Below are 10,973 nucleotides of genomic sequence, written 5' to 3' on the forward strand. Positions count from 1 at the left end.
CTTGGTCAAGCCAAGGTGACCAGCCGAGCTGGCGACGAAGAAGCCGACGTCGCAGTTGACCTGCAGTCGAGCCATTGATCCTTTCGCCGATCACACAGCGGAACTCTCAATGAAAGCACCAATGTCGGTGTCAAAACCAGCGGATCTCGGGTAGGGGTTCCCAAGCAGTGCGTCTTAGGATCAATGATAACAGGAGACAAGGGACACGATGTTTTATCCAGGTTCGGGCCCTCTTGATGTAGGTAAAACCCTACGTCCTGCTTGATTGATATTGATAATGTGGATATTACAAGAGTAGATCTACCACGAGATCAAGGAGGCTAAACCCTAGAAGCTAGCCTATGGTATTATTGTCGTAATGGTTGTTGTTGTATATCTATCGACTAGCCTGGCCTCGGTTTATATAATGCACCAGAGGCCTAGGATAACAAGAGTTCTAGCCGAATACGCCAGTGGGGGAGGAGTCCTTGTCTTGATCGCCAAGTTTTGTGGAATCTTCCTTGTATGCGGCAACTGTCCGGACTGGCCCATGAGTATACGGCCATGGGGATCCTCGGCCCAATCCAACTGACCGGGAGACGACGTGGTGAGTACCCCCTAGTCCAGGACACCGTCAGTTGTCTTGCGTCGGACTCCCTCATTCGAAGACTCTGAGTACTCCTCCTCAGCGGCAACTGTCAATGCCAGAGTCATCGATGACGAAGATGATGCTACTTCACCTACTACCACTTCGGCGCGTATCGACTCTGCACCAGGCCCCTCTGCACCACCAAACTCCAGCAACGACCCTGCTCCTCCATCTGCTCCTTCTGGGAACGAGTAGATGCTCTATGTCTTCAAACCTTTTTGGTCATTACTGACAAAAGAGGGAGAATCATATGAGTTGATAGTCTTCAAGTGGGTCCTTATGGGTGGTTGCATTATTTGTACTAAGTCTTACAACTCTCATCTTTTGATACATTTGGTTCTCTGAGTTCTAACACTTAAACTTGATGGTCGTCTACTACGTTATCTGCTATTCTGTGATGCGATAATAAATCCCGCATGAAGTCATTCTGCAGATGTCCATTTTGCATTATGCATATCATTATCTTCGTTACTTGCTAATATGCATAATGCATTGTCTTCACACTTTGATGATGGCCTCGACAAAGCAAAACCTGCCATGTGCATTTGCATTCAAACGCAAGTCATCTATATGCACATCTTCAGGGGGAGCCTCGTCTTATGTATGAAGACAATACTCACCACACTAAACTTTCACATACTTTTATCCCCGTTGAAAATTTCAACCAGTTTGTCATCAATCACCAAAAAGGGGGAGATTGTAAGTGCATCTAGTGCCACCCTAGTTGGTTTTGGAGTATTGATGACAAACTTGGTTGAGGGACTAATGTGTTTGTGAGAATTGCAGGATAACACATGTAGTAGTTCCATATTGATTCGGTTTACCTACCAGAGATGATCCCTAAAAATGTGTGAAGACATTGAAGACAATGGTGGTCTATGAATACATTCATATTGAAGACTATGACAGGAGAAGACATCGCGTGAAGACTATGGAGTGCGAAGACATAGTTGTTTCGTAGTTTCCTTTTCTTTTCTTTGTTGAGTCGTAGGAACCACCGTAGTGTTAAGTGGGGTCCAAGTGAACAAATTCAAAGTGATTGATGTGATGCTCAACCAAAACCTATGTCTTTGAGCGAAGACAATGAGAGCAAATCTTATCCAGAGCTGGATGAGTCAGCTTGGCTTGTAGCCCAAGCTAAGCTACCACATGTGTTTGAAATCTGAGCGTTGGACACGTGTCAGTTCCTTAGTGACACAGTGTCATTTTGGACAAATCAGGTCGGGTTGCCTCCTGGCTATAAATAGCCCACCCCCTACACCATAAATTGGCGACTACTTAGAGTTAGTGCACGGCTTTTGTCGTCTGAGAGCAACCCACCTCTGAAGCCTTTGAGAGAGAATCCTTGCGAGGACAAAGCCCAAAACACCCAGAGCCAAAGAGTGTTAGGCATCACTGAAGTCTTTCCGTCCGCGTGATCCGAGGACTCATTACACTTGAGGACTGTGAATCCTCCAGCCGGTTAGGCGTCGCATTCTGAGCATTCAAGAGTCATTGTGGATTGCCGGTGAATGAAGTATGTGAAGGTTTGGAAGTCTCCCTTGAAGACTTGCTAGAGTGATTGGGCGGGGACTAAGTGTTCTTAACTCAAGGGGAATAAGGTGAAGACACGGTCTTCTGAGTTGAATCTCAACCTCCCTAAACAGACGTACAGTTGTCATGGCAACTGGAACTGGTCCAACAAATCCCTTGTCCTCTCCGAGCAACTGGTTCTATCCTACCTCTCTCACCTTACTTATAGTTTGTCTTCATGGAGTCTTTGCCTACTTGCTTGATCTATTGACTTCACTGTGTGAAGACTGTTGTCTGTTTGGCTTCATACTATCTTCCATCTTGATCCAATCTACCTAGCTGCTTATAATCTTCGTGCTTTCACTTCATTCCTTACTTGATTATGGCTTGTCTAGTGTAGTCTACCTTCCGCTGCATATCAATAGGGTCATTTCTATTGTTTGTCTTCGAAACACCCATGTTTTGAAGACTTTCATAAAAATCGCCTATTCACCCCCCTCTAGTCGGATACTAGCACTTTCAGTATAGAACATGTGTCATCGTATAGCAACAATCCTACCCGGAGATCCTCTCCGTCACCCTGTGAGAGAGCGATCACCGGGTTGTATCTGTCACTTATTGATACGTCTCCAACGTATCTATAATTTTTGATTGTTCCATGCTATTATATTATCCATCTTGTATGTTTTATATGCATTTATATGCTATTTTATATGATTATTGGGAATAACCTATTAACTTAGAGCCTAGTGCCAGTTTCTGCTTTTTCCTTGTTTTTGAGTTTTACAGAAAAAGAATACCAAATGAAGTCCAAATGACCTAAAAATTTACGGTGATTTTTTATGGACCAGAAGATGCCTCTGAAGTAAAAGAGTTGGGCCAGAAGAGAAGGTAAAACCAATATCATACCAACAAGAAGGTAAAGCATGCGAATTCACCAAAAGTGATAATTTGTGCGAGCAAAATCAAAAGTGGCATTGAGCATTAAACCACAATGGGTAATTTTAGACCGTGGAGGCTAAGCCCATGGGGTACATTGCCTATTGGGTCCAATAATATTTAACTTATAACTAGTCTCTAACTAGCCCGTGCACAACCCTCGCCCATGATGTCCACATCTTGTTTTATAAACCCACAAACCGGTGACCCCATGAGACAAGCACAAGTTATATGGAAAACCCTATTTGCCGCTCGTTGCGGCAATCTGTCGGGGCAAAACACAGGAGATAGAGCGAACATTTGAGGTGGGCCTGCCCGTTGAGCGTTCCAGCGTTCCCTGTTTTGGGAACATCCTAGAAGGTTCCTGAAGTGGTTTTCTCATTTTTTATTTCATTTTTCATTTTATCTTTTTTATTGTTTTTATTTTTTATTTCTTCTGTTTCATTTTTCTCCTTTTAAAAGTTTATTTTATTTTTCAACAAATGTCAAAATTTGTACATTTTTCAAATTTTGTTCAGAAATTCCTATAAAAAATGTTTGCTGCCGAGTTGCAGGAAAAAAGTGTTGTTCGCTAGTTCTCAAAAGATGTTCAAAAATTCAAAAAAGTTCAGATTTAAAATTTCAATATATGTTCTCAATTTCAAAATTTCCTTCATAAATTCAGAAAATCTTAACAAATTTCAGAAAATGGTTTGATTTTCAAAATATGTTCACAAATTTCGGAAAATGCTTGGGAATTTCAAAAAGTGTTTCCGTTTTCATAATTTCTTCGGAGAATAAAAAATGTTCATGTTTTCATATTTTTCAACAATAAAAAATATCAGGGATTTTTTTTCACCTTTACAAAAAATGTTCATAATTTCCAAATATGTTCGTGTTTTAAGTTTTGTTCCTGATTTGAAACAAAATCAGAATTTGAAACAGTCTCCTGATTCTCAAATTTTGTTCACCATAAAAGATGTTCTCATTTTGAAAAATGTATTGGAATTTCGAAAATTGTTCGATCTTTTCAAAATTCTTCAAATTCTCAAAGTTTTGTTCGCATTGTTCAAAAAATGCTTGGATTTTTCTAACAATATTTACCTTTCAAAAATTTCTTCACAATTTACAATGTTTGAAAATATCTAGAATGTGTTCAAATCCACCCATTGCTTTAATTCTTAGGTTCCATGATGTTCGTTTGTCACTTATAATTGTCTGCTCAACTGGCTAGCAACACAAGTTCACCAGTGAGTGACCAGGAGTTCGATTATTTTTAGTGTCACCTTTTTGCGATGAATTTTACATCAGACTGTCTCAACACATTGTGTCGTTGGCTTATTTGACACAAAATGCGTCAAATAGGAGCTCCCGTAGCTCACTTCGTACCGCTTAGCGCGAACTTTGGATTAGGAGGTCTTATTCTATGCCTTGTATGACGCATTAACGCTAAAACGCGTGAATGTTGTTGTTGTTCGAAGGCTAACATGGGCCTGCGTAATAACACATAACATACTTGTAGGGATCGATTTTAAAGGTTTAAAAGTTTATTATTTCAAAAACATTTTTTTATGAATTTAAATACATATTAGCGAATTTACTTGGATTATTGTAAAAAATTTATAAATTTAAATAATGCTGGTGAATTTGCTAAATATTGGTGAAACTTGGAGAACTGTTCACTAATAAAAACATTAGAAAAAAATTTGTTCATGAATTATTTAAAATATACTTATGAATTTATAAAACTATTCAAAACATAAGAAAGGTTTGTGAATTTTGAAAAAGGATAATGTATTTTTTTAAATCACAAATTAAATATGTAAAAAATTACAGGAAGGCGAAGCATTTGTGAAGAAAACCATTGAAAATCTACGAAAAAAAAAACAAGAAAAATTCGCTTGGTGCTTTAAAATGGGCCGGACCATTTAGAAATTTCTTCTTCCCGGTTTTGGGCTTTTGGAAGCTTTCAGCCGACTTTTTCTTTTTTGTGATATTTGGTTTCCTAGGCCAGTTTCTTATTCTATTTTTTCTTTTTCTTTCTATTCTTTTTTCCTCTTCTTTCACTTTCTTAAAATTTGATGAACTTTTTTGCAAAAAGTGTAATTTTTTTAAATTGAATGAACTTTTTTTCAGAATTGGATAAAGTTTTTGGAAATTGTTGAACTTTTTTAAAGTTTATGATTTTTTTGTCAAAATTGGTGAACTTTTTTCGAAATCGATGAACTTTTTTCAAGTTTATGAATTTTTACGGAAATCGATGAACTATTTTTTCCAAAACTGGTGAACTTTTTCAAATCTGATGATCTTTTTTTCCAACATTGGTGAACTTGTTTTTGAAACCAATAAACTGTTTTTCAAATTCATGAACCTTTTTGGAATTTGCAAAAAAATTCCAGAAAATTTTGAATTTTTTTGGCACAAGAATATTTTCTAATTTGTGATTTTTTAAAAAATTCACGTTTTTGTGAATCTTTTCTGAAAATCCAACTGTCAACATGGAACTGATCAACGGTCAACAGCGACCGGTTAACTGGGAAGTGAGTAAAAAGATTGAACCAGAAAAAAAAACGAAGCGAGAATTTCTTCCGGCTCATTTTCGCAGTACTGTAGCAGGTCGAGTTTGTGTAGCGTCTCGAAAGACTATTAATTTCCGTTACTGTACCACCACGAGTACAGTAGTGGTCGAAAAAAGTTCACTCATTTGAATTATTATTTCACAAATTTGAAGAGTTCGTTTTAAAAAAAGATAATGGATTTCGAAATTCTTTATGAATTGGAAGTAGTTCGAGAAAATTTAAATAAGGTCGAATTTGGAGAAATTTTCGATTTTGAAAAACTAGGGTTTATGGATATGAGAAAAAAAATCAGGAATTTTAAAAAGTTCGTGAATTTCAGATAAAGTTCATAAATTTTAAAAATCTTCATGGATTGCAAATTTGTTCACGAATTATTAAATGTTCACAGATTTCATAATTGTTCAGGAAAACTGAAAAAGAAATCTCAGATTTGATAAATGTTCGCAGTTTTGTAAAAAGTTCACGAAAATTATAAAAAGCTCAGAATTTGAAGAAAAAACATCGTGAAAAAGTTCATGAAAAATAGGTTGTGGTTCTGAAAAAAGTTTGCGAGCTATAAGTTCAAGCATTCGATAAAGGTCATGAACTTGAAAAAGTTCATGGATTGGAAAAAGATTCATGAGCTAAAAAATCACGAATTTGAAAAAAATTCACAGATTCACAAGTTTTTTTTCATGAATTTGAAAATTGTTCACAAATAAATTAAACAAAAAAAGGTGAAAAAGAATAAACGAATGAAAAGGAAAAAAAGAAACAAACTGCTAGCTGGTGTACTGAGAAAAAGGAGAAAAATAAATGCATGCCACCTAATTAACGCCATTATTTCAGTTCTATCAACATGTATGTAGAACGGTATTTATATCCTACATAAAAAATTCAACCATATAATAATCGAATACAATAAATCATACATGTCTTATAAACGTTCACAAAGTTTGTATTTTTCATTGAACAATTGTATATTAAAATTTCATTTAATCTCATCAAGATATATTACAGCTGATTTTGGTAACAATTTCCGCAGCAGCACACAGGTTTGGTGGTGCATGTGCACCAGGTGCAGAAACTCCACGTCCCATACCGATGGCCCTAGTGTAGAAACTCCACGCCCGATACCGATGGCCCTACTTTCCGGTGGGCTTCGTCCTCGGCTTGGTGTGTACAATAGTCGGTGTACTGAGGATCTCTACAAGCCGTGGGATGGGACGAGGGAGGAAATTGAAGAGGAATGATCGGCTCAAGCGGAGATAATTGCATCTATAGTCCTCGTAGTTGCTGGCGACGTCCAACTTGGTCCTGAAACTTGCGTATTGCTTCAATACGGTTCCGATACATGAAAATACGTAGTTAATACGGTTCCTGAGGTTGAAACAACAGTCCTGGCTCTACACGTTCCATACGTATCCCGTATTTGCGTAGGAGACACGTGGGCCGAGAGAAAAAACGCAAGCCACCAATACAAACAGTGGGCCGTGACATCGGTATAGGGCCCATATGTCAGTGGGCCGAGTAAAAAGCGAAAAAGAAAATGCGCAGCCCCTGGGATTCGAACCCGCACACCGTGGCATACACCTGCGCGAGCAAGCCACAGCGCCAAACGCATGATCTTGTATATATAACGGGATGCCTACTATATTAGCATGTGCGTTTTTTGTCTTTTAAAACAATTCGTGGATTTATAAATATTTATCAGTTTTTTTAAACGTTCATCGATTCAAAAAATGTTCTAGATTAAAGTAATGTACGCCACTTCAAAAAATGCTCGTGGATTCAAAAAATATTCACGAATTTTTAAGAAAAATCATAATTTAAAAATATTCGCATTCTATAAAATTCTTTATTTTTTGGGTGCAGAGGGGGTACACATGTTATTATTCAGTAAAAAAAATGGATTTTTACTTCCTGAAAATTTCAAAATTGTATGTATATGCACAATATTTTCAAAATTGTATATTAGCACAATATCACTGTGCAATATTTTCAAATATGTGCTTGTATGTGACAGATACAAAAAAGATAAATACATGAAAAAAGACTTGTTCATGAAAAAATCATCAAAAACACTAACATTATTTTAAATTCTGGATAATTTTTTGAAAAGGGGGAATTTTTTGTATTTCTGTACAAAATTTAAATTTAGAACAAGAATTTATAACCGGGAACAATTTGAAAATCCGAAAAATAAAAAAATTTGCAAATGAAAACAGTTTTGAAAACTTCGAATAGTTTTTTTATACTGTGACCAAAATTTAAAACTTCAAACTATTTTCGAAATCTGATTCGTTAAAAAATATTCTGAACTAGTTTTGAAAGCGCTAACAAATGTTGAATACTTTAAACATTATTTTACAAATTAAAATAAACAGAAAAGGAAGAAAATTAAAAGAAACAGAAAAGACGAAAAAGAAAATAAACTATGGTTCGAAACCATGTGCATCTTATTAGTAGCAAATGCTACTGTTTTTCGCAAAAACAAAATTACTACTGCCAGCTTAATTCGCTAGCACGCGCGTTTTCAAAAAATGTGTCTGGGCCTGCTATAGCGGAATGGACCTTAGTGTGGTTGTTTGCGCGCGCAAATTTTGGCTGGGGATCACGGGTTCGAAACTTGGTTGCATGCATTCTTCAAATTGTGTACGCATTTTTAAAATTCCCATACATTGTTTTGAACATTTTTTATAAAATCGTGAACATTTTTTGTAGAAACGAACCTTTATCTTTTAATCTAGAACATTTTTTGAATCGATGAATGTTTAAAAAAACTCATGAATATTTATAAATTCACGAATTGTTTTAAAAGACAAAAACGCACGTACTAATATAGTATGCATCCCGTTATAAATACAAGATCATGCGCTTGGTGCTGTGGCTTGCTCGAGCAGGTTTGTGCCACTGTGTGCGGGATCGAATCCCAGGTGCTGCGCATTTTATATTTTTTTCGATTTTTACTCGGCCCACTGACATATGGGCCGACGTCACAGCCCACGTTTTGTTCCGGTGGCTTGCGTTTTTTCTCTCGGCCCACGTGTCTCCTACGCAAATACGAGATACGTATGCAACGTGTAGAGCCAGGACTGTTGTTTCAACCTCAGGGACCGTATTAACTATATATTTTCATGTACCGGGACCGTATTGAAGCAATACGCAAGTTCCAGGACCAAGTTGAACGTCGCCAGCGACTACGAGGACTGTAGATGCAATTATCTCAGAACAAAACAGAGGAACATGTATGAAAGGGACATGAACAAAACAGAGTAGCTTGACCTGGTTCTGGCGGTCAAGTGATTTTGTCGCGCGGCGACCAGTTCGATCGCGCGCACGGTAAAAGCATTACTGGTTCCACCACGCGCCGTACAGAATTAGCCATAGATTTTTTTTAGGGAAGAATTAGCCACAGAATTAGCAAGCTAGACCTGCGTTGTTGCCAGCTCACGAATGACACAATGGCCCTTTTTTTCTCGCGAAAAATGACCCATTGACCTGACGACACATACATGCTGACACGTGCGTGCGCCTTTTTCCGGCGGGAGGGAAGCGTGCGTGCGTGGTGGCACGTATCGTATCGGAGCCGGCCAGCCTAATTTTTAAAGCCCAGGTCTCTCACGAGAGGCTCGTTCCCCTCGCCTTCCGCCAGTCCAGATTATCCATCCAAACTGATAAATAAAGCCACAGCCAGTTTAAGTTCATATAACCTCTCCTCCCCTACAAAAGTTGGCTAACAGTTCCTTTGCAAGGCCGGCCGGTCGGGTCATCGCGCGCTCCCGGTAGCTGTTCTGCAACGGGGAGAAGAAAAAACGGGCGCCCACCTTGCCAAACCAGGGCATGGAGGCCGGCGTCGGAGGGGGCAACTGCGCGGGCCTCGTCGCCGTCGCGGCGGTGTCGGCCGCCGTCACGCTCGCCACTGTGCGCCTCTACCGCGGCCTCGAGTCCGACTTGAGGAAGAAGATCCGGCTCCAGGAGTACGGTGAGTCAACGGCACGCGCTTGCATGCATGCCGCGCGCTCTCTTGTGTTGGTCTCACAGGAACTTGTTTTGCTCGTCCGATCGATTGGTTTAGGGGGCCAGATGGCGGGCGGCGTGAGGCCGGCGACGGGGAAGAATAAGGTGCGGTTCGCGGCCGACGTGGTGGAGCCGTCGTCCAACAACGACGAGTACCGGAGAAGAAGGCAGCGGTTGGTCGCTGGCCAGACGTCGTAGCTGGCCGATCCGCCTGCCTACGCCTTGCTTAGCTTTTGTTTTTATTTTTGTTTTGTTTACTTGGTCTCAACATAGTCGATGTTAGATTTTGGGTGCTCGTGAAAGGTGTACATATGCTTTCTGGCTTCTGCTACAAGAAATGAATGAATAATGCGGACGGAGGTGCGCATGTAGCTGCATACTCCACCGTCTGATTCGCTGGACAGCAGCAGAGTACGTACTGTTCTCTTTTCTGGTGATCCGGTCGTTATTTCTCAATTACTAGGACCTCACATTCTGCGCGGAAATTGGCAGCTTGCTGGGGGCTAGTGAGTTGAGTGTTGAGCAGAGAAGGGGAAAGGGAATGAGCGTTTCCAAGTGAGTGTTTAGTATAGGGGATTAGGCATGGAAAGTTGTTTTTTAAGTCCAAAACTATTGTTTGGTGGGTGGTGGGAATTATCAGGGAAAATTTGGGAGAAAGTAATGTGCCATGTGAATTAAGAGGGGAAGGGCAGGAAAGAGATAGATGGTAATTAAGCTCCTTAATTACGTTTTCCCCTTCTCCCCTCAACCCACTAGCCCCCACAAACGAGGTCATCTAAACTAAAAGAAAAAAAAGTAAAAAAAAGTAATATGGAATCAATTCAGTTATAGAAAATGAAAGAAGAAAAAAAAGAAGAGAAAACAAAAAAGGAAAATCAATAAAAAGGAGGAATTCTAGAAGTACCAGAGAGTTTTTTTTGTGTGACAACGTATCTCGGCCCATGAAAGAGGCCCCACACTAAAACTAGGGAAAAAAAAAGAAATAAGGCCCATGAACGCAGCTAGACAGTCCATAACCAAAAAGAAGAAGAAAGAAACGGGCCACGCGTGCAGTCGCTAAACAACCTGAGTTGCCTTGCTCCCCATCACATGTTTATATTTTTGACCCCCCAAAAAACATGTTTATATTTTAAAGTGCATTAAATTGATGCATGTAGGATTAAGAGAAAATTCACCAATGGGTGGAAAAGTCTTTGATCATTTAATGGTCATGCATGTGTGCGTTGCAATTAAGCATCGATAGATATGATCTTTTTAATAGAAAAACCGAGCACACTAATTGAGTTCTATTGCAAACTATAAAATTTATTCCATCACCATCTACCTTGGCTGAAAAG

The 10,973-nt window shown here is 39.2% G+C and overlaps 1 protein-coding gene across 1 annotated transcript; it reads left to right on the top strand.

Moving 5' to 3' along the window:
• Positions 1-9,394: 9,394 nt before the first annotated feature.
• Positions 9,395-10,025, top strand: LOC119306175. The gene has a single exon (XM_037582474.1). The coding sequence runs from the start codon at positions 9,460-9,462 to the stop codon at positions 9,832-9,834; it is 375 nt and encodes a 124-aa protein (XP_037438371.1). The 5' UTR covers positions 9,395-9,459; the 3' UTR covers positions 9,835-10,025.
• Positions 10,026-10,973: the final 948 nt, after the last annotated feature.

Source organism: Triticum dicoccoides, chromosome 5B (genome assembly GCF_002162155.2).
Source record: "Triticum dicoccoides isolate Atlit2015 ecotype Zavitan chromosome 5B, WEW_v2.0, whole genome shotgun sequence".
Lineage (NCBI taxonomy): Eukaryota > Viridiplantae > Streptophyta > Magnoliopsida > Poales > Poaceae > Triticum > Triticum dicoccoides.

What these genes read in the sequence shown, in the direction of transcription:
- LOC119306175 (XM_037582474.1), top strand. Translation starts at nt 9,460, where the DNA reads ATGGAGGCCGGCGTCGGAGGGGGCAACTGCGCGGGCCTCGTCGCCGTC.